This window comes from Capricornis sumatraensis, chromosome 8, assembly GCF_032405125.1.
Source record: "Capricornis sumatraensis isolate serow.1 chromosome 8, serow.2, whole genome shotgun sequence".
Taxonomy (NCBI): Eukaryota; Metazoa; Chordata; class Mammalia; order Artiodactyla; family Bovidae; genus Capricornis; species Capricornis sumatraensis.
In genome coordinates, this window is record NC_091076.1 from 9,677,033 (window position 1) to 9,700,561 (window position 23,529).

Here is a 23,529-nt window from a genome sequence, read left to right on the forward strand (position 1 = left end):
CGCCACCCCTTTCACCACTTTAGCCTGACCACCCCCTTTAGGATATGCTTTATATGTTGATCTTATGAACCCGATATATTGTTTGAGTAAAAGGTTTCTGGTGTACCCGTGGGTGTGTGTGTGTTTTAAGCCACTCAATTAATGAAGAGAAACAAGAGGCCCAGAGGGAGGTGCTTTGCCCAAGGTTCTACATCAAGTGCATGAACACAACCCCTCAGTTCAGCTTCAGGAATCCAAGCACATCCTAGGGGGCCGGGGGCACTGCCCCTGACCGGGCCATGCTCTGGGTCAGCTCCAGCAGTCACAGTGGGACGTCACTGGGCCCCTTTAAACAACATTCCGCGAGGAGAGGAACAGACGGATAACCCAGGCCCAATTAGGAACTGGAAAATCTCACGGAGGGAGAATGCCCGGAACAGGGGGGCTCAGGGTGGGGGCTCAGGGTGGAGGCCCAGTTCTCTGCAAGCTTCACAGTCTAAAAACCTTCCTAAAACAACCCCTTGGCTGCCTTGGAGCATAATTTAATCTTCCTTTGATGACTCCGGATCTTGCCCTGCCTCCGGCCACTCTAAGAACATCAATTACTGCTGGGTCCAGGTGGAGAGCAGAGAGGAGGGGCTGAACCCGGGTTACCCAATGACCTTGCCCTTCGGGAGGCTGGTGGGAGAGGAAATTTCAGGGGACAGAGCCCCAACCTGAGCCCTGGGAGCCGGATGCCACCTTGATGGATGAGGGGGCCAAGGAAGAGAATAAGAAGCCCCCTCCCCAACCGAGAAGGGGGGTCCTAGGTGGGCCCCTCCTTAGCCCCCAGAGCGGACAGGAGGGATAGCTCCTAGGGTCCCTGGAAGAAGAACCCAAGAGCGAAAGGCAGGCAGGAGTGAAGCTGAAGGCCAGGCTAGGCGGCCGTGCTGAGGACATGCAGACTTTGCAGAAATGTTGGCTCCGAGAGACAGAAGTGGGCTTAGAGTCACACTGCCCCTGCCCTGCCCCTTCCTGGCTGGGGAACCCAGAACGAGTTACTTAACCTTTCTGTGCCTCCGTTTCCTAGAATAATGCTAGAATAGTAGTAGCAACAGGGCTGTCAGGAGGGTTAAATGAACTTCATGTTGAATACGAGAAAACGGGGGCTTGGATCAGGGTTTCTGATGAGGAAAGAGCTGGAAGAAGATACATCAGATCAGCCACGGGGCTGGCTCTCGGGTGATTCTGGGCATTTTGGCTTGTTTGATTTCCTATAGTTTTTGCAAGAAACAGATGATTTTCTACATAATTATTTTAGTCACTCAATCAGGTCCGACTCTTTGCAACCCCATGGACTGTAGCCCGCCGGGCTCTGTCCATGGGGATTCTCCAGGCAAGAAGACTGGAGTGGATTACCATGCCCCCCTCCAGGGGATCTTCCCAACCCAGGTATCGAACCCACGTCTCCCGCGTTACAGGCAGATTCTTTACTGTCTGAGCCACCAGGGAAGCCCAATTAAAATCATATTCAGGGGAAAAAAGAAAAAAAAAACCAGAACCCTAGGGACTGCAATTTGTCTTTAAAGGGAAACAGTTGATCAGAAGAAAACCCCATCCAATGAGCATGGGGGTAGAAGGGGGGTAAGTGTTCCCCAGGGTCTGAGATGCAGAATGGGCAGCCCTGACCACCCCAGGAGCCCTGGGGGTGACAGCCCTGAGCCCTCGGGGCAGACACAGGTGACATTTCCTGCCCGGATGTACCCTGCCAAGAGGCACCAGGGAAGGGGAGCCAGTGCCCAGCGGCGTACTGTCCACTCACGGGCAGTAACACTTCTCTCATTGGCTCTTCTCAGTTCTGATTCTTCAGACCATCAGCTCAGAGAAGACCCTAGGCCCTCAGGACTCAAGCCGGACCCTGCAACCCCAGCCCCCAACCCCTCCCGCCCAGACCACCCAGCCTTCTGTCCTGCCAGCAGTCCCACTTGGCTCAGCCATGCCACCACCCCAGCCGCTACCGGGGCAGCCCTCTGAGGAAAGCTGGGCTTAGTGGGTCCACAGCACCCCCCTGCCGGTGTCATTAATCCCCAAAGAAAGTCAAACATTAGCCTGGGCAAACAGCTTACGCCTTATATAATCCCCCCCGGGGGAAGGCGCAAACACAGCTTGTTGGAGCTGAACTGCCAAACCATAGCAGCTGCCAGATCTGGGACAGAGCAGGGCTCCAGCCACAGCGACCACCAGCCCCACCCGAGGGAGCAGCCAGGCTCAGCTACCAGGTGAGAAGGGACAGAGGCCCACCATGCCCCGGCCCCCAGGGACCCCGGAAAGACCAGGCCCTGCTTCCTCAGTGCATCTGGCCAAGTCCCTTCAGCCCTTGGGACCTGCTCGGGTCCTTTCAGCTGCTCGGCTATGTGTGCCAGCCCCAGGAGACAGGCAAAAGCAAGAGGCACTGGGCTTGGGGAGACCTTCTCAACAGGCAACCTGGGTTCTGCCAACCCTGTGTGTCTGCTCAGGGCCATCAGGAACCCTTCCACTTACTCCTGACCTCCATCCTGGGTGGCCCACATCCAAGACCGAACCCCTTGGTCCCCATGGTGTAGCCTGCACTGCCCCATGCCTGCAGCAGGTGTGACCAGGCTGGCTGGACACACACTCCCACCCACAATTCCCACATGCACATCCGAGCTCACACAGTCATGCCCTGACACTCCAGCCTCCCTGTGCCCATCTCTGCAGACACCACTCTGGACACACCCCACACCTGCGACCCCATGTCTGTACATGCAGTCGGGGACATCTTCACCCACACATAACTCCCTGGGTGCACACAGCTGAGCCCCATGTCCTTACAGACGTCCACATACATGAGCTCACACATGCAACTGGGCTCACCTTCCCACCTGTGCTTCCACACCCATCCACCTGCCCCCGACCCCCCCATCACCTCACATGCACACATCCCTCTCTCCGGCCTGGTGCCCCCCGCCCACAGCCCTGGCTCATCCTGCCCAGCACCATGACTTTTGCCGAGCTTGTGGACCGCGTGGCCAGCAACGGGCCGTTCCAGTTCCTGCACACTGTCCTGCTGGGCCTCCCCATCCTCGGCATGGCCAACCACAACCTGCTGCAGATCTTCACAGCCGTCACCCCCACCCACCACTGCCGCCCACCACCCAACGCCTCTGCGGGGCCCTGGGTGCTCCCCATGGGCCGGAACGGGAAGCCTGAGACATGCCTCCGTTTCGCATATCCATCCAACGCCAGCCTGCCCAATGACACCCAGGGGCCCACCGAGCCCTGCCTGGATGGCTGGACCTATGACGTCAGCTCCAGGGACTCCATCGTGGCTGAGGTATGACCGGAGGCCTGGCCTCTCCCTCCGCTGAGAGTCACCACCACACACTCATGGACAGGAGGGCAGGTGGGGGCCCCAGTCTCCCTAGGACCCAGGGATAGAGCTCTGGGCAGGCAGGGAGGAAGGACCTGGGTGCGGAGGACCAAAAGGTCCTATCTCTTCACATTCAGAGTATAAACAGCCCATTCTGTGCCAAGCATGGTGCCAAGCTCTGGGGACTCAAAAATGCACCGTCCCTGTTCCCACGGGGTCCACAGTCTAGCAGGGCTAACATCAATTAATGAGAGTACCACACAGGAAATGTCAGATTACCACTTCAAAGTACTTAAGGCTGTGACCTGAGACTACAGCCTAGCCCTAGGCTGGGGGCAGGGACCGGGGGTAGGGGGAGCACTTCCCTACAGAAGGGACCCCGGGCTGAGATAAGAGAATCCAGCAAGAGTTAGCCAGGCAATGGGGGAAAGGAGGAAAATTCCGTCTTGGGCCAAGGCCTCAAGGTGGAACAGTGTGTGGAGCAGGGGGTGGATGGAGGGGAGGGTTGGAACATACCTGAGCAGACCCAGAAAACATGCCCTCCACTCTCGCAGTCACTCGTGTGTGCACCTCCATTCATTCACAGCTCATTTATCCACAGACTCTTTTACCTGCCATCTCTGGGAATTACAGAGTTAAATCAGGCTCTTCAGTGAACTGGAAACTACGGTCAGATAAAGAGAGGGGAATGGAAACTGGCATTTATTGAGGGTCTACAGCTAACCTGGCATATCTTAGTGTTTGCCTGACACTGTCTCCCACAATCTGATCCCTGCAATGATATTCTGTTGAAGGTGATTCTATCTCCTTTTTCAGATTAAAAAAAAAACAAAAAACAAGGCTCAGAGAAAGGAAGGGAAACTTCAGTGCCATAGAGGTGGTCAGCTTCAGAACTGGAATTTTAAAATGAAAAATGCATACTAGGCACAGGGAGGCAAGCATTTGTGGCAGCACAAAAGATAGAGGAACCACAGGATTCTAGGGAGGCTTCCTGGAGGAGGTGGCACCTGAAGAGTGAGCAGAGGCCAATGTTTTCATTCTCCCCTTGGGGACCATGAGACCCTTGAGGGCAAGAGCTCTCTTTTGTCCCATTAGAAGAGATGCATTTCCAAGTATTTACCCGGTGTTCATCCTGTGTTGGGCACATTATGAGCACAGGCTCCTGGAATCCCAGGAGGTGACATCTTAGTGAGAGAAGTATTGTTAGTTCCTTCAGTTCATAGACCAAGGATCTGAGGCTCAGCCAGGTTCAATGACTTTCCCAGGATCACATATGATTAGGACCTGGCAGAGAAGAGATTTGAACCCAGGGCCATCTTTGTTCAGAATCTATGATTGCTATTCATTTGTTTAGTGAATGTTTATTTCTAAATAAAGCACTGACTGCGTGCAAGGCATTGTCCTAAGTGCGTCATAAATATTAACCCTTCTAACCTTCCTGTTAATGATAAGCCCATTGTTGCAATGGGGAAACCGAAGCACAGTTTAAGTAGCTTGTTCAAGGTCGTAGCACTAGTAAGAGGCAGCTGCAGGGTCTGAAGCCCCCAGCTTCAGACCCTTCAGTGCAAGGCCCCTGACCCCAGGGCCGTGCTCCCAGCCACCACTTCTGCTGACTGTCATAGTCCCAGATACTTCCTCCCTGTCACAGGCACTTTTCTCCCTGGAACCAAGCACAGTGCCTGAAATACATCCAACCAACATGTATGGATAGCTACACGCATCAGACTGAGGACACAAAGTCAAAGAACTCATGAGCCAGCCTGCCCTCCTTTAGCTCACCTCCAGTGGGGAGGCAGACCCATCCTTCAGGGTGACCAGAAGCCAGGTAGGGTTAGGCAAGCTTCTCAGGGCAGAGGTTTTCAGCTGCTTTTCTGTATCCCCAGGAGCTGGAACAGTGCCTGGCACAGAGAGGTCCTCTGTGAAACAAATATTTGTGTAATGAATGGATACAAGCTTTTATAAACTCAGGGTACTCCGGGAGCCCGGAGGAGGGCACGGAATCTGCCTGGAGGGGGAACCCAGGAGGGCTTGCTGGAGTCTGCAGCACCTGAGTGTGAAGGAGGGGTAGGGATTAGGGGGCAGGCTGAAGCAGGCAAGTGCATCCCAGGCAAAAGGAGCAATGTGCTTGGTGTCAAACACACAGTTACAGAGGCATAAAGAGAGCAAGACAGTCAGGACCACAAGAGACAAAGAAGGCTGGAGAGACAGGCAGTGGGGTGTGGAGGCCATGGAAGGAGGAGGGCCTGGCTTGGATGCTGAGGCGAAGGTGCGGCCTCTGTCCTGAAGATAATGGGAACCACTGAATGGTGTTAAGCAGGAGCGTGACCTGCTCAGATCACCTTCTAAGGCAGTCACTCTGACCGCAGGGTGGACAGCAGCTTAGGGAGCGTTTTAGTCCAGCAGCTGGGAGACGCATGAGCCGGTTGCCTTTGGGACCCAGGACCATGATGACAGACATCAGGGACAGTTGGAATAAACACCAGGCAGGGTAGGGAGTCAGAATCTCTGGGACTTGGAACCTGAATGGCTATGAGGGTGAGGGACAAGTGTGGGCAGTGCACAGCAGTCGAAGATATTCCGACACCTGTAAGTTAAGTTTCCGGGTGTATGGGCAGCTTGCTGTACCTCAAGCCAGAGCACAGAGCCTAGCTGAGGAAACAAAAAATCCTCCAGGGAGCAATGAAGTAATAGCCATGAAATAATACCCCTTACTCTTCGCCCCATGCCAGAAGGCGCTAAGCACTTTGGTCATATGGACTCATTCAATCCTCACAACAACCCTCTGAGGTTATGTCATTTTGGGGGCTTCCCTTGGGGCTCAGCTGGTAAAGAATCTGCCTGCAATGCTCGAGACCTGGGTTTGATCCCTGGGTGGGGACGATCCCCTGGAGGAGGGAAAGGCTACCCACTCGAATATTCTGGCCTGGAGAATTCCATGGTCTATATAGTCCATGGGGTCGCACAGAGTTGGACACGACTGAGCAACTTTCACTTCACTATGCCATTTTTGCAGAGGAGGAAAGCAAGGCACAGGTTACTGGCCCAAGGCACTACATCTGATAAATGCTGGAGGTGAGAGTCAAACGCAGGCAGCAGGACTCCAGAGCCCCCTCTCCCCCTCCCCTACACCCTGCTCCTGGGGACTGCACCCCCCAACCACTGCACCCTGGGCTAGGTGCTAGGCAGCGCTCACTGAGTGCTGGGTGAAGGCCATACCGGCAGGAGGGACTTAGACAGTGCTGACTGTTGGGAAGCCGCTTCCCCTCCAGGGGGCACACCTCGAGCTTCAGGGAGCCCAGCCAAGAGCAGACCTTGCAGGTCTTGTATTTAGTCAAGCATCAACTCTCATCCATGCCAGCTGAGTTCCCAGTCACCCTTCCGGCAGTCAGAGCCATGTGAATCTACATCCCAACCCAGCGCAGGGTTTCACCAGGGCTCACGGGTCTGCCCCTCTTCTCCTGGTCAGGCCCAGGCTCCCTGAGGATGCTCAGCCAGGAGACCCCACAATCGGGATCCCTGCCCAGTCAGTGGCCAGACCCAACCAAGTGCTGGTAGCAGCCCAGCGTGGTCAGACCCCTCTGACTTTTCTGTCTGTGGCTCAAGCCCATGGCAAATCCATGCTCCACCTACTTGCGGTGGGATGGGGTTCTGGGCCCCCGCTGTGCGGAGGCACCTAGGGTTCACCCAGGGGTAGGTCTCTAGGGTGGGGGCCAGGCCTGGAGGTGCCAGCCCTGGGGGGAGGGCGGTCATGAGCAGTGTCTGCAGCCAGCTCGGTCCAAGTGACCCTGTTTAGAAGCACGGGGCCATCTCCCAGGTGGACAGCGCTTGACTGAGAGCCAGCGCCAAGCAACAGAGTTCATGTCCTGACTCTGCCGTTCACTGGGGATGTTACAACCCCAGAAGTCTTGGTTTCTTCATCCGTAAAATGGGGTAAGAGAGCAATTGAACTTTAAAAGAGATAATGCAAGATCAGCATTAGCACAGGGCCCGGCGCCTGCCAGGCGTTTGACTAATGTTCACGCCGCTGTTGCTGTGATAGTCGTTAATAGAGATGTCCTTAGAAGGAGGGGGTTAGTCCCCTTCGAAGAGCAAAATGGGAATCAGCTGTCACAGCTCTTCCAGGCTCACCCAGGCCCCCACCCAGCACAAACCTCCACGCAGGGCCCCTCTCCACACCCACAGCTGGGGCCCTGGTAAGTCATCTCCCTCCCCATCTCAGTCCCCTCATCCGAAGACTGGGACCATAAGGAGCTTCCCTATGGAGGGGGTGAGGGTGGGAGGACCACGCTGGGTCCAGTCAGGAGCACGGAGACTTTCCCTCCCCCACTCTGATCCCATAAGCTCCCCTGGCAGAGGTGACCGCACATTCCTTTCTCTGGGTTCAGCAGAGACCAGGTTGGAATTTTTCAGAAGGAGCTTTACTAGCACATTAAGAGGAAACAAAGGCCTTTCTTTGAAGTCTGGAGAGTGTGGGGCGTGTGGGTTGTGGTTTCTGGGTTCCCTGGACAGGAGCCATAGGCCACAGCTTTCACACCACAGAACCCAGACCTGTGGGTGCCCAGCTCAGCCTGGGGGCTCCTGAAGGCCTGGGTCTGGCCTTGGATGGCCAGGCCCTCCCCTTTGAGGCCCCTGTGATTGCTCTCTGGGCCTGGAGTTTTCCTGTCCTCTCTCCGGGGCCACAGAAATTCTGTCGCCCACACAGGTCCCTGGAGGCCCCAAGTCAGCAGCTGGAGAAGCAGAGAAGCTGCTCAGTGGTCCCCCAGAAGTGGGTCTCCCTCTGTGAGGTTACCCTGCTGAGTCTCTGGTCTTCCTCCATCTCAACCTCCGAATCCCCAGGCTGCCCACAGCCCAGGCCACCTGTCCATCTCTTGTCTCCAGCTGAGCTCCTGCTTCACCCCTACTTGCTCACCCCAGACCCTGCCCTGGGCACCCCTCCTATCATCTCCCCTGTCCTAGCCTCCAATCTGACTCCCGGGTAAAGATCAGGGGGCCCCACCCCAGCCACATGTCTGAGCCAGTGTGACACCCTCCATGGCAGCCCTCACCTAGGAAACTTTGATCCTAGGCAGGAGGAGTTCTGGAGCCATCCCATGGGCTCTCCAGGGTCACTGAGTGCTCCACGAGCACCTACTTTGTGCAGGGCCCTGGGCTGGTACTTTGCATTTCTTCTTTTGCAACCCTTCAAATCTTCTTTTGTGGCCACTGTGAATGTCAGGCGTCCCAGGTGACGCAGTGGTAAAGAATCTGTCTGCCAAGGCAGGAGGCGCAAGAGACTTGGGATCCCTGGGTCAGGAAATGGCAACCCACTGCAGTACTGCCTGGAGAATTCCATGGACAGAGGAACCTGGTGGGCTACAGTCCATGGGGTTGCAAAGAGTCGGACACGACTGAGCGACTGAGCGCTGTGGCTGTCACCCCTTTTTACAGAAGAATACACTGGGCTCAGATCAAAAAGGTGATTCTCACAGCCATGAGGGTGAAGTCAAGCCTTCACAGCAAGAGGGTTGGGGGTCCTGACTCCAGAATCCATGCCCTTTCTGTTGCATTGCATGTCCCTGTGAGCACAGGCTTTACAATGACCTGTGACAATAATAATAAAACAGCTATTCCATACAGGGCCAACTGTTTGCCCCAGTATAGTGCCGGGTGCTCTTCCTTCTTTATTTTCATTACAAGTCTGAGAAGTAAGTATTAGTATTACGCCCATTGGCTCAGACGGTAAAGAATCTGCCCGCAATGAGGGAGACTCAGGTTCGATCCCTGGGTCAAGAAGTTCCCCTGGAGAAGGGAATGGCAACACACTCCAGTATTCTTGCCTGGAGAATCCCATGGACAGAGGACCCTGGCAGGGTACAGTTCACGGGGTCACAAAGAGTCGGACACGACTGAAGTGACTTAGCACACACACAGATAAGGGGACTGAGACAGAGAGGTTAAGTAACTGGCCCAGGAGCACACAGCTACTAAGGAACAGGGCTGAAGACCCAAACCCTTCAGAGTCTTACCAGGTACCTGGCCCTCTGGCCCTTGTGTCCCAGGGTTGGTTCTATTAGAGGCCCAAGAGTAGATAGAGCCATAGCAATTCTCCCCAGCTCTGGACTGGGTCTAAAGGGCCCCCAGTCTAGGGAAGTGTGTTCCCCCTGTCTTTTCTCTGGGGTAAGTATGGACCAATGGCACCCCACTCCAATACTCTTGCCTGGAAAATCCCATGGACAGAGGAGCCTGGAAAGCTGCAGTCCATGGGGTCGCTGAGGGTCGGACACAACTGAGCGACTTCACCTTCACTTTTCACTTCACACATTGGAGGAGGAAATGGCAACCCACTCCAGTGTTCTTGCCTGGAGAATCCCAGGGCCGGGGGAGCCTGGTGGGCTGCCGTCTATGGGGTCGCACAGAGTTGGACACGACTGAAGCGACTTAGCAGCAGCAGCAAGTATGGACCATGTGTGCGGTCCCCTGGCAGAGTCAGTCCATACAGACCCAGCAGGAGCCCCATCCTTCCTTGATCGCCCATGGCTTGCCCTGACTTTTTTTTTTCCCCCGAAACCAACACACAGATATTATCTCACGGTTTCCAAGGGTCAAAATCTGGGTCCCGCGTAACTGGATGCTCTGCGTGGGTCTCACAGGCTGCAGTCAAGACGTCATTCAGACTGCATTTCTCCCCGAGTTTGGCCTCTTCTGAGGTCGCCCTGACCACGGTTGTTTGCCCTGACCTTTTATGATACGCCTCCTACTCTGTCCTCTGAGGGGCCTCCTGGCCCGTGATTTTGCTGCCACTCCAGCTCCTGAGCCTGTCCCTCACCCTTTGAGCCTGAAGTCAGACCAGCGCACTTGGCTCTGGCCTCAGCCACCTCCCCAGCGAAGACTCTGACCCATCCCACGCTAGTGTCTTACGGTGGCCCACGGCCACAGCTCCCTGCACTGAGCCTTCCTCTGGCAGCTCGGGACTCAGAGCAAAGCACACATCAGGGAGCGGCGGTCAAGGGCACTAGCTAGGGGTCCACAGACCTGAGTGTGGGTCTCTGCCTTGAAATGAACCGAGCTGTACTTGGGCAAGTTGCTTACCCTCTGAGCCTCAGGTTCTTTGTCGATATACTGGAGATAAGGATAATACCCACTTCATAGGATTCGTATGGCATCATTTGAAAAGCTTGCTTCTGAGCATAGTAGGCCCTCTGTTTTCCTTCCACCACCTTTCTGGTTATACATCACTCAGGAAGACATGGCAGTGGGCTTCCTGTTCTTCCCTTCCTAAACTCAGCTCCCTAAGGAGTAATCATTCCAAGAAAGGAAAAAGAAGGCCAAGAACGGTGGATATGATATTGGGAGCAAAATCTCTATGTGGAGCTGCCAAAAGCTGATAGGCAAGAGGCCAGCCCAGGCCATGCCAAGGGCTAGATAGAAGCTGGGTGTCAGCCCCCTCCAATTGCAGGTTACTGTTTGTGCTCTGGGTCTCATCAGTAAAATAAGTATGTTGTTGTTGTTGTTTAGTCACGTAGTCATGTCCGACTCTTTTGTGACCCCGTGAACTGGAGCCCCTCCATGGGATTTCCCAGACAGGAATTCTGGAGTGAGTTGCCGTTCCCTTCTCTAAGAGGTCTTCCCAACCCAGGGATCGAACCCACCTCTCCTACATTGCAGGCAGATGCTTTAACCACTGAGGCACCAGGGCAGTCCCCACTGATTATTCCTTGGACAAATATTGACATTTTCTGTGCACCAACTACTCTGCTAGCTGCTAGGGATAAAGAGTCCTCCAACAAGACACCTCTGCCCTCGGCAAAGTTATGGCAGTACATAGGCAGGCATCACGCTGTGTGACCTGTGTCCTCTTAGAGGAGGGGACAGAAGCATGGAAGAAGGAATGAGGACACTGGGAGTCTGGATGTGCTTCTCAGACATTTGTCTGTTTCACAAATATTTGCCGACTCTCTGCTTGTGTCAGGCACCCAGAAAAACATGTTCCCAGCACTCGGAGTTAGATGATCTTGACGTGTTTCAAAGGGCTGACAACCTTGCTAGAATAAGGGAAGATAAGCACAAAAGCAGAGAGGAACACCAGAGCCTGAAGCTCCTACAGAATCACTAGTGTAACCCGGTTAAAACCGCAGAGCCCACACAGTACCAGAACCCGCTCTAGACACCCATTGGCCTACTCCTTGCACACCCCCTCACTTCCTCTTTACTCTTTTCCCTCTTCCACACTCCCATACACACACCTTGCAGGCTCTCTTTCCAGCCAGAATGAGCCCACTGGGTTTGCGGGCCAGTGCCAGCCACTCAGAGTCAGCTGGAGGATCTGGAGGCTTCGCCCTTCCCCAAACTCCCTCGCTTCCTGCGAAGAAAGTGAAAAGAGTTCCCTGGGGTGCGTGGTCCTTTCCCCACACTGTTTCACATCCAAAACATTTTCATGCAGCATTTCCAGCAAATGAGATTCTTCGCTTCATTACACAAGTAATTCGGGATGACTGGACCAAGGGTGCGTGTCGGGGATTAGCAGGAGATTAGGCCAGACAGGTGGGCAGGAGTCAGAGCTGGAGGGCTACATAAATCTGTGTTAATAGAGCTTTCTGTTTAACCAGAGAGCAGGAGAAAGCCAGAGAGTACTCTGGACAAGGCAGCAACCTGATTTGAGTGGTGTTTCAGAAAGCCACCCTGGAAAGAATGAATAGGAAGGACTGAGGCCAAAGGCCATCAGAGGGTTGTCCTGATAACCCTCTCTGGGCTCAGGTTCCTCAACTGTCAGATGAAGATGACAGCAACTCTACACCATAAGGTTCTTGTGACGACTGAAAAAACTAAGGCATGAAAAGACAGTACCCAGTGTGGAGCAAGCCCTCAATACATGCTATTCTTTTTAAAATTTATTTTATTGAAATATAGTTGATTTACAATGTTGTGTTACCCATGGACAGAGGAGCCTCGTGGGCTTCAATCCATAAAGTTGCAAAGAGTCCCACACGACTGAAGCGACTTAGCACACACAGCATGCACGTTAATTTCTGCTGTGCAGCAAAATGGCTCATTTCTCCATATATACATTCTTTTTCATATTTTTCCATGTGGTTTACCCCAAGATATTGAATATACAGTGCTTTACCGTAGGACCTTGCTGTTTATCCCTTCTTTATATAATAATTTGCATCTGCTAATCACAAACTCCCGATCCATCTCTTCCCCACCCATCTCTTCCCCACCTCCCTCCACAACCACAAGTCTGTTCTCTCTGTCTATGAGTCTGCTTCTGTTTCGTAGACAACTTCATTTGTGTCAGATTTTAGATTCCACATATAAGTGATATCATATGGTATCTGTCTTTCTCTTTCTGATTTTTCACTGAGTGTGATCATCTCTAAGTCCATCTGTATTACTGCAAATGGCGTTGTTTCGTTCTTTTTTACGGCTGAGTAGTATTCCTTGTATATGTATACTATGTCTTCTTTATCCATCCATCAATGGCCATTTAGGTTGCTTCCATGTTTTGGCTACTATGAATAGTGCTGCTATGAAGGGGTACATGTATCTTTTTGAATTACAGTTTTGTCCAGATAAATGCCCAGGAGTGGGATTGTTGAATCATGTGGCAACTCTATTTTTAGCTTTTTGAGGAATCCTCATACTGTTTTCCATAGTGGCTGCACCAATTTAATTTCCCACCAATGAGGTAGGAGGTTTCCCTTTTCTCCACACGCTTTCCAGCATTTGTTATTTGTAGACCTTTTAATGATGCATACCTCGTTGCAGTTTTGGTTTGCATTTCTCAATAATTAGCAATGTTGGAGCATCTTTTCATGTGCCTGTTGGCCAACTGGATGTCTTCTTTGGATCTTGTGCCCATTTTTCGATTGGGTTGTTTGTGTTTTGTTATTGAGTTGTATGAGCTGTTCATATATTTTGAAAATGAAGTCCTTGTCAGTCTCATCATTTGCAAAATTTTATTCTAGTCCATAACCTATCTTTTAATTTCATGGCTGCAATCACGATCTGCAGTGATTTTGGAGCCCCCCAAAATAAAGTCTGACACTGTTTCCACTGTTTCCCCATCTATTTCCCATGAAGTGATGGGACCAGATGCCATGATCTTCGTTTTCTGAATGTTGAGCTTTAAGCCAACTTTTTCACTCTCCTCTTTCACTTTCATCAAGAGGCTTTTTAGTTCCTCCTCACTTTCTGCCATAAGGGTGGTCTCATCTGCTTATCCGGTTATTGATATTTCTCCTGGCAATCTTGATTCCAGCTTGTGTTTCTTCCAGTCCACCGTTTCTCATGACATACTCTGCATACAAATTAAATAAGCAGGGTGACAATATACAGCCTTGACGTACTCCTTTTCCTATTTGGAACCAGTCTGTTGTTCCATGTCCAGTTCTAACGGTTGCTTCCTGACGGTGCATACAGGTTTCTAAATCCAAAATCACTGCAGATGGTGATTGCAGCCTTGAAATTAAAAGATGCTTGCTCCTTGGAAGGAAAGTTATGACCAACCTAGATAGCATATTCAAAAGCACAGACATTACTTTGCCAACAAAGGTCCGTCTAGTCAAGACTATGGTTTTTCCTGTGGTCATGTATGGATGTGAGAGTTGGGCTGTGAAGAAGGCTGAGTGCCGAAGAATTGATGCTTTTGAACTGTGGTGTTGGAGAAGACTCTTGAGAGTCCCTTGGACTGCAAGGAGATCCAACCAGTCCATTCTGAAGGAGATCAACCCTGGGATTTCTTTGGAAGGAATGATGCTAAAGCTGAAGCTCCAGTACTCTGGCCACCTCATGCAAGAGTTGACTCACTGGAAAAGACTCTGATGCTGGGAGGGATTAGGGGCAGGAGGAAAAGGGGACGACAGAGGATGAGATGGCTGGATGGCATCACTGACTCCATGGACGTGAGTCTGAGTGAACTCCAGGAGTTGGTGATGGAGAGGGAGGCCTGGCGTGCTGCAATTCATGGGGTCAAAAAGAGTCAGACACCACTGAGCGACTGAACTGACCTGATAAGCTATTTTTGCATTTTGTTTATGGTTTCCTTTGTCGTCCCTGGTGGCTCAGAAGTTAAAGCGTCTGCCTGGAATGCGGGAGACCTGGGTTCAATCCCTGGGTTGGGAAGATCCCCTGGAGAAGGAAAAGGCAACCCACTCCAGTACTCTTGCCTGGAGAATCCCATGGAGGGAGGAGCCTGATAGGCTACAGTCCATGGGGTCGCAAAGAGTCGGACACGACTGAGCGACTTCACTTTGCTGTGCGAAAGCTTGTAAATTACATTAGGTCCCATTACTTTTATTTCTATTAAATATTGACTTTTGTTCTTAATCCAAGCATAAGAGGGTGGTGTCTGCACTGAGACAGCAGTAGTGGAAATAGAAGAATCCAGATTCAAGAACTATTAAGGGATTTCCCTAGTGATCCAGTGGAAAAGACTGTGCTTCCACTGCAGGGGCACAGGTTTGATTCCATTCAGGGAACTAAGATCCCACATGCTGCTGGGGCAGACAGAAAAAAAAGAAGGAAACATTAAAAAGTTAGAAACTGAAGGATCAAGCAATTGTAACATGGGAGAAAGTGAAGTCACTCAGTCATGTCCGACTCTTAGTGACCCCATGGACTAAGCAGCCTACCAGGCTCCTCTGTCCATGGGATTTTCCAGGCAACAGTACTGGAGTGGGTTGCCATTTAGGAAGGAGTCAAAAAAGGCTACCAATCACTGTGGTTCCCACCTTACAGGGAGCGGGTAACAAGTGTCATTGATGCTACCTTCCAGATAGAGATTTCAAGTAGACAGCTAAATGTTGGGTCTCAAGGGCAGAAGAAAGGTTGGGCTAAAGAGAGGGATTTGGAGTCTTCACCATAAAATAGTCATTGAAATCACAGAAGCAGATGATACTTCCTCGGAAAGTGAATAAAAAGAGGAAGATCCAAGAGGAGCCCTGGGGAACCCTCGAGGGATAGAGAGAAAGGAGAGCACAGAGGAGATAAAGAAGGGAGACCAGAGGGAGGGAGAGGTCAGCGGGGTCAGGGGCTGCCAAAGGGAAGTCAGGTTGGGACCCAGAAGGTTCCACTGGGTTTGGGGAGCAGAGTTTCAGTGGCATGGTGGGGACAGACTTGGGAAATGAGTGGGACATGAGGACGGGTAACAGCAAGGGGGGTTCCTTGTCCCTGAGATTTGGCTTTGAAGAGAACAGAGAAATGGAGTGAACGTGGAAGGGAAGAGTGCTCTAAGATGGAGAGACTGGAGCACATGCAAACGCAGGTGGGGAGGAGTCTGGAGAGGCAGAGAGAGAAGGAGAGATGAAGGTGTGGGCTGGAGGAACGTCCCCTGAAGGAGAGACGGTGCAGGCAGAGGGACCCGCCTTGAGTGTGAGAGGCTGGGGAGCAGACACACAGGGAGCCACTGGACTCAGCTGAGGCTGCAGAGCTTGAGAACAGACCTGGGTGTATGACAGCCGAACTGAGCGGAAGGGCCGTTCTCCTTTCACAGCCACAGGGCAGGGACCCAAGGAGCCCCGGGCCAGGCTGAAGGGGATTAAGCTAGGGGAAGCCAAGCAAGGGCGCTGGGACAGCAAGCACACATGCGGGGCCCAGGCTGAGTGGGCTGGACTGAGCTGCCTGGCCCTCTCTCTCTCCCGTGTAGTGGGACTTGGTGTGCAACTCCAACAAACTGAAGGAGCTGGCCCAGTCTATCTTCATGGCGGGCATACTGATTGGTGGGCTCATGCTGGGAGCCCTGTCTGACAGGTGAGATGCGGGGGCCCTGCAGTGGGGTCCCAACGCATGGAGACCCACTCACCCCCTCTCTGTACCACCCATGCACTCCCAAAGAGGCAAAGAGCTGGGGGAGGTGGGTGAGAGGGCCCCTGCTGTGCAGCCAGCCCCTTCCAGGGCCACTGCCTACCCTCTGCCCTCAAACCTCTACAACTTGAGTCTTCCAGCCTCCCCAGAGCTGGGGCCCCAGCCTCAAGGTGTCCAGATACAGTAGCCACTGTGTGGCCATGGAGGTGGACAGATGAATGGCTTGGAGAGGAGTGGTCCTTTGAACCCTGTTCAGGCAACTAAGCTGGGGGTAAAGGAGATCACTCATTAACTCAAACATCTAACTGCAAACTTGTCAACAAAAATAGCAATTACCAGCAAGGCTCTGTCCCAGGAGGGAGTTACATGCCCTGCCTGGCCCTTTGGGAGGTGGAGGGGTGGGGTCCAGCCCTTTGCCCTGAGGCCTGCAGAGTCACTCTCCTTGGCTGGCTCACAGCCACTAACATCCCTCTTCTTCTTCGAGCTGCAGGTTTGGCCGCAAGCCCATCCTGACCTGCAGCTACCTGCTGCTGGCGGCCAGCGGCTCAGGCGCAGCCTTCAGCCCCACCTTCCCCACCTACGCAGTCTTCCGCTTCCTGTGTGGCTTCGGCATCTCAGGCATTACCCTGAGCACCGCCATCTTGAGTGAGCCACAGGGGGAAGGGGCAGGGAACAAGAATTTGGGAAGCAGCCAGCCTGAAGCTGAGAGTGGGGTCTGGGTGCGGCTCAGCCACAGGCACCGGGTGGCCTTGGTCAAGCCAGGCACTACCCCTCTCAGGACCCCAGAGGCCCACTCTGAACAAAACAAGCATAATGGCAGCAGCTTCAATACACAGGACTTACCCTGGCCTGGCACCTGCCAGGTACATGGTCTCGTTCAGTCCACACACACAAGTAGATTAAAAACAAGGGAACTCATCTGCCGCTGGAGAGGCAGTCAAGAACGTGGCTTAGGGGGACTTCCCTGGTGGTCCAGTGGTTAGGAAGCCACCTTGCCATGCAGGGGACATGGGTTCCATCCCTGCTCAGGGAACTAAGATCCCGCATGCCTTGGAACTGCTGAGCCCAGTGCTCTGGAGCCCAAGCACAACAACTAGAGAGCCTGCGCGCCTCAAGGAAGATCCCATGTGCTGCCACCAAGACCTAACACAGTCAAATTAAAAAAAAAAAATGTGGGCTTGGAAATCAGACAAACCTACATTTGAGTCCTGCCTCTTGAGCCTCAGTCATAGCATCTCTAAAATGGGGGTGATGAAACTTTAGGGTCAGGGTCAGATCAAGCGGCCAGTAGGGGACAGGAACTGATACCCCTTCTCTGGAGGTGCCCAGGACCCACAAGGGTCTTAACCAGGTCCTTGGGCTCCTCCTGCAGATGTCGAGTGGGTGTCCACCCGGATGCGGGCCGTCAAGTCGATTCTGGTCGGTTACTTCTACACCTTTGGACAGTTCATTCTGCCTGGCCTGGCCTATGCCATTCCCCAGTGGCGCTGGCTCCAGCTAACCGTGTCCATTCCCTTCTTCGCCTTCTTCCTGTTGTCCTGGTATGTGGCCCCTCTTCTTCAGCGCCCCTCCTTGAGCCTGCTGGGATCAAATAGGAGGAGCTCATGCCTGACCAGGCTGGCTGATTCTGTCTGTCCTGAGACACCCTGAGACGGTCAGGAAGGGGGTTCCTTGGAGGAGGAACTGCTCACAGAGGTGTGCCTCTGGAGGGAGCGCCCGGGGTCGGTGGGGGGCGGACACAGGGCAGTAGAAAACGAGGGTAAGTTGATGTGGTTGGAAGGGGGGCAGGCCAGAAAGCAGAGAGGCCTCAGCTTCACATGGAGGAACAGAGAATGCCTCTGAAGATGCCTAGGGTGCTGAAAGGCCTGACCAAACTTTTGTCTGTGACACAGTCACACAGAAGGACACACCCACCCGGCGAGGGAGGGGGGATGAGAGACAGGGGGAGGTGACTTGGGGAAAGTGGGGCTTGGGGCATTTTGAAGGAAAAAGTCCGTAGAGTTTGGGGACTCCTGGATTTGAGGTATAAAGGAAAGCTGGAACTTCCCTGGTGGGAAGTGCTTCCACTGCAGGGGGCACGGGTTCCATCCCTGGTTGGGGAAGTTCCACATGCTGAACAGTGTGGCCAAAAAAAAGGAAAAGAAAGCTCCAACTTGAGAACCTGGGAAGATCAAGGTGTCTGATTCAATGATGAAGATAGGAAACCAAATTGTGGGTGGTAGTTGATAGCAGGACCCAAAGCATAGGAAATATTGAACAAACTCAGGAGCAGAAATGAAGTCTTGGAGAACCCTTTATCCAGAGTTTACTATATGCGAGGCCCTGTTCTGGACATCAGTCCACATCATCCTGATGCTTACAGCATCTATGTGTGACGGGTGCATCAGTATTCCCATTTTACAGATGAGTAAACAGAGGCTCAATGAGGTGAAGCAATCTCCGAAGGTTGCACAAAAAGACACAGGACTGGAATGGGGCCTCCATTTGAAAATGAAAATAAGCTCGCAGGCAGATGGACAATCTTGCAGTGAGAGAGACAGTTGGAGGGTCTGGGGTGAAGCTGGGCATGTCCACAGCCTAGGATGGGAGCTGAGAGTCAGGAGGCAAAATAAGGGTCAGCAGGCCCCTTCATTGTGTGACTTGAGACAAGCTTCACCCATTCTAAGCCTCAAGATTTTCCTAGGCAAAGTGGAGATACTAATGCCTCTCACCCAGAGCCTGGTCCACAGAAAGGTTCACTAATTGTCATTATTTTCCAGAAGAGGAGGATGGAATCTAGACCCTGGCTATGGGGTTTGGGAGGAAGTCATGGATCATTCTGGTAGGTGCAGGCTGAGAAGACTCTCAGGGCAGAAACAAGACCACACGACCAGAAGGGCAGGTAGCAATGGGCCCAGTAGGCTGCCACTACCAGCTGGACCAAAGGTCTGAGGCCAGGAGACCAGTGTCCACTCCCCAGAGGGTCTCACTGGAGCCAGGTCCTGGGTGCCTGTGGGGGCCACAGCCAGAGCAGACCCCACCTGGGATGAGACTTTTCCAAGCATCCCTCCCGTCTCCCCACACCTCTGCCTCCTGCATTTCTCTTCATCTTAGTGATCCTCGGGGATGCTTCAGAATGAACTCACCCCAAAAGGACACCCCAGGGGTGGGGGAGAGTGAGGTTGGCCACACACTTGCCAACCCCAAGCTCCCCTGCTGCTCTTGCAAACCCCCTGCACCCAGCAGAGTTGGCCTTTTGCAGGGAGAATCAAAGAGTACTTGGACTCACTCCCTGGACCACAACCCTGAGCTTAGCACTTAACCCCCTTCCTAAGATGTCCTGGGGCTGTAGCTCTGCCCCAACCTTCTCCTAGGACCTGGAATTTGGCCCAAGGAAGGCTGGGTGCATGAACGTGCAAGACCCTCTAGCCGTCCAGTCTCGAAAGTGCCGTCCCTTCCCCAGGCCCCACCTGCCTTGGCCTAGGACTCAAGGGTCCTAGCTCAGAAAGACACCCAAGGACAACAAACAACCCAAGTTGCAAGGGGGGTGGGAGGGTGTGTAGGGGAAAGGCTCTTCTGGAAAGGGAAGAAGAGATCTCTGGAATTTGTGTTGGCTACAGGCAGCCCAGGTGCAAAGCTTGGCCAAGTTTAAATTCCATGAAATCTGTAGTAAGGCAACTCAGGTTTCTGGGCCTCCTTCCTTGCCCTTGACTCTGGCGCATAATCTCTTTCCAGCCTCTCAAGAGAGCTTCTGGCGTTGGGAGGTTGGGGGCGGGGAGACACTGTGACTTGCTTCTGGCCCTCAGGTGGCAGCCAGAGTCCATCCGCTGGATGGTCCTGTCTGGAAGATCCTCCAAGGCCCTGAAGACACTCCGGCAGGTGGCAGCCTTCAATGGGAAGAAGGAGGAAGGACAGAAGCTCAGCCTGGAGGTAGAGGCTGAGGGGGAACCCAGGCTCTGCTACTGAGCTATCCTCTTCCTCTTGCCTCCATTTCCTCCGCCCACCAGCCTACTTCTGATGAGCTAAGCAAGCTTCTTTAAAGCCACCAGGCCTGCACTGCCCTTTCTTCTTCCTGCTGCCCACCAGCTGGTCACTAATGGCACCCCTCCCCTTCCTCTGCCCCCAAGGAGATCAAACTCAACACGCAGAAAGAAGTGGCCTTGGCCAAGGCCAAGCGCAGCGTAGCTGACCTGTTCCGGACACCCATCCTGCGCCGAATGACCTTCTGTCTTTCCCTGGCCTGGTAACCCACCACCCCTCCCTGCCCACACCCCAGCACCTCTGCCGAGTAGGCATCATGAACAAGGCCTCTGACAGGCTCACCTACAGACAAGGCCTGAATACCTGCAAGAAGAGTAGAGGTATCCCCTCCTTGGGGCTGCCCCAGCCCAGCCTCAGCCCCAGAAATCTCTCTCATCCCTGCCCCACAGACAGGTCCAGCCATCAGGGTCTGCTTTCCTCTGGAGTCACACCCACCTCACCCACAAGGCAGGTGCTTCAAACCCCTTCACCAGCTCATATCTCACAATGTGAGCTGTGCCCCTGTGTTCTTGCCCCCCACCCCCAACTGGTGCAGCTCTGCTCTCTGGGACCCCACAGAACAAGGCTGGCGCTCAGGGCTGCAAGATTTAGCAACAGAAATCATATTTCTCCTGAATCTTCTCTTTTGCCCGCCATCCCACCACGCCTTCAAAGCCCTTTCCGCAGCCTCGTTCTGAGTCCCTTCTCCATCCTGGCCATCACCACGTGGAAAGGATTCACTGTGTCCAGGAATGCTTCCCCTCAAAGAGGACTCCCACAGCTCTGAGAGGGAGACAGGAGGCATCTCACTCATGAGCACAGCCCTGGGGACGTTCTCCTCCCCCATTCGGAGTGCTAGACCATTACCCAACCAAAACAGATCATTTGCTGCCTCCTTTGGTCTCCAAGAGTCCCCCCTCCCCCCTCCCCCGCACTCCCCCCCCACCCCCCGCCAGGATCAATATTCTCTGGAGTCAATTATATGGCCGTTGTCGCCCTACTGTAACCCACGCCCATGTCAGACATAACCAATCAATCCCAGCACGTTCTCACTGAGCCCAGACGGATCTCAGAAGCCTCAAAATGGCACTGAAGCAGACCCTACCAATTCACTGGGCAGAGTACGGTGGTGTCTGCACTGCTGGAACAAGAAAGGAAACTCTTCATCATCCTGTTGACCCAATGAGCGGTATGGGGAGAGGCCTCCAGCTGGCTGTGGGTCATAACCGATCACTCTCTGCCCCTCAGGTTTTCCACCGGCTTTGCCTACTACAGTTTGGCTATGGGCGTGGAGGAATTTGGAGTTAACCTCTACATCCTCCAGCTCATCTTTGGGGGGGTCGACGTCCCAGCCAAGTTCATCACCATGCTGGCCATAAGCTATCTGGGCCGGCACACCACTGAGGCTGCTCTTCTGCTCCTGGCAGGAGGGTGCATCCTGTCTCTCATCTTTGTGCCTGCAGGTGAGACGCTGGCACTACCCCCAGAACCCTCTGAGAGAGGCTGGCCTACATCTGTGGGCCTCACAGGCTGGGAGTAAGGTTCCAGGGACTCCAGTTCTGTGGGATCTGCCTCTCTCTTACCTTCCGCAGCGCCCTGTGCTCTCTGGGGCCCAGGTTTCTCATCTAGAAAGTAACTCAGGTGGGCTAGATGCTATCGAAGGTCCTTTCCAGACCTGACTCAGACAGGGCAGAGTACGGTGGTGTCTGCACTGCATGAGGAGTTGCATGGCCTGAGTGACTTGGTTGCAGAAAACGAGCTTGGATGGGGAAATGTCAGAGCCCAGTGACCAAGAAACACTCTGCAGCCTACTTCACTATGACCTTGGAAAAGCCAATTTTACTTTATATTGATGTTTATGTGTGGTGGGGGTGGGGAGGGGGTTCCCAGGCGGAGCTTGTGGTAAAGAATCTGTCTGCCGTTGTAGGAGACGTAAGAGACACAGGTTCGATCCCTGGGTCGGGAAGATCCCCTGGAGGAGAGCATGGTAACTCACTCCAGTATTCTTGCTTGGAGAATCCCAGGGACAGAGGAGCCTGATGGGCTACAGTCTATGGGGTTACAAAGAGTCAAAGATGACTGAAGCTACTTAGCACAGATGCACACACGGGTTAATACACCAACATCTTCCCAAAGGAACTGGACTAAAAAGATACAATAAACTATGAAAACAGGGAATCAGAGTCAGGGAAAGACCCAAAGGCAACAGGACAGAAGCCCACACAGCCCTGGGAATAGCAGAGGGGCTATTAGCTGGATTTAAGTTTGAGCTTCCCAGCAACCAAAACTAAAAGAGAGAGGAGGTCTCCGAGGAGTGAGAACACCTGGGGACTCCTGAGCCCAAAGATTCACCTTGTTTTCTTTCCTCTGCAGACTTGATGACCCTGAGGACAGTGCTGGCTGTGTTTGGGAAGGGATGCTTATCAGGCTCCTTCAGCTGCCTCTTCCTCTTCACGAGCGAGCTATACCCCACAGTCACTCGGTAGGTGCTGGGCATGGGGCCGGCCCACCCAAAGGATACAGGGGCAGGTGGAATCGTGGACCTGATCCAGGGGTCCCAGAGCCGCTCTCTGAGAATGCATGCACAGGCTGCCAACCTCTGCTCTGAACTCTCCCAGGCAAACAGGTATGGGCATAAGTAATATGTGGGCCCGTGTGGGAAGCATGACAGCCCCCCTGGTGAAAATCACGGCGGAGCTGAAACCCTTCATCCCCAACGTCATCTTTGGGAGCATCGCCCTCCTGGGAGGCAGCGCAGCCCTTTTCCTGCCTGAGACACTCAATCGGCCCTTGCCAGAGACTATTGAGGACGTGGAAAACTGGTCAGTCCCCTGCCTCTGGCGCCAGCAGTCCTCCTCCACAGGGAAGCCCAGGGCTTTGCCTGAGTTCTCTTTCCCTAGGTCCCTGCGGGCAAAGGAATCAAAGCAGGAGCCAGAAGCAGAAAAGGCATCCCAGAGGATCCCTCTGCAGCCTCATGAGCCGGGCCTGGGCTCCAGCTGAAGGCAACAGACCCTCGTTTCCCTGCCCTCCACAAACAAATCCCAGCCAGGTCCTTGCCTGTCTCTGGGCTCTGAGGACACCTTGGGGAGAGCCTGGGCACATCCATGCTCTTAGGACATAGTCCTTTGAGACCTTGCAGGAGTCACCTCCACCACCGCCAGAGCCCCCTCCCCAGCCCGGGCCAGTTCAAAGGTTTGGCCACAGGCCTTTGCACACCCCACCTTGCCCTCACCCTCTCCGCAGCCCAGACCCTGCCATTCTGTCCAGCCCTTCTCCACTGGCCACTTCCCTCATTGTTTCCACCCCCTTCCCCTTCTTGTGCCCACCCCTTTCTTCAACAAGAGGTTTCAATAAATGGCAATGAAGAATTCAAGCCCTGCTGCTCAGGAACGGGGGTG

At 53.5% G+C, this 23,529-nt stretch overlaps 1 protein-coding gene across 1 annotated transcript; it reads left to right on the forward strand.

The window, feature by feature from the left end:
• The first annotated feature begins 2,977 nt into the window (after nt 1-2,977).
• SLC22A8 (solute carrier family 22 member 8) lies at nt 2,978-23,131 on the forward strand. The gene is made up of 10 exons (XM_068978401.1): nt 2,978-3,313; nt 15,975-16,078; nt 16,623-16,777; nt 17,505-17,673; nt 19,918-20,041; nt 20,239-20,354; nt 21,380-21,594; nt 22,505-22,613; nt 22,750-22,953; nt 23,032-23,131. Exons 1-10 carry the CDS (start codon nt 2,978-2,980, stop codon nt 23,129-23,131), a joined length of 1,632 nt encoding a protein of 543 aa, XP_068834502.1.
• Nucleotides 23,132-23,529: the final 398 nt, after the last annotated feature.

Coding starts and splice junctions, on each gene's coding strand:
- SLC22A8 (XM_068978401.1), top strand. CDS start 2,978: ATGACTTTTGCCGAGCTTGTGGACCGCGTGGCCAGCAACGGGCCGTTC. Junction 16,778..17,504: donor CCTGAGCACCGCCATCTTGA/GTGAGCCACAGG, acceptor CTCCTCCTGCAG/ATGTCGAGTGGGTGTCCACC. Junction 20,042..20,238: donor GACAGAAGCTCAGCCTGGAG/GTAGAGGCTGAG, acceptor TCTGCCCCCAAG/GAGATCAAACTCAACACGCA.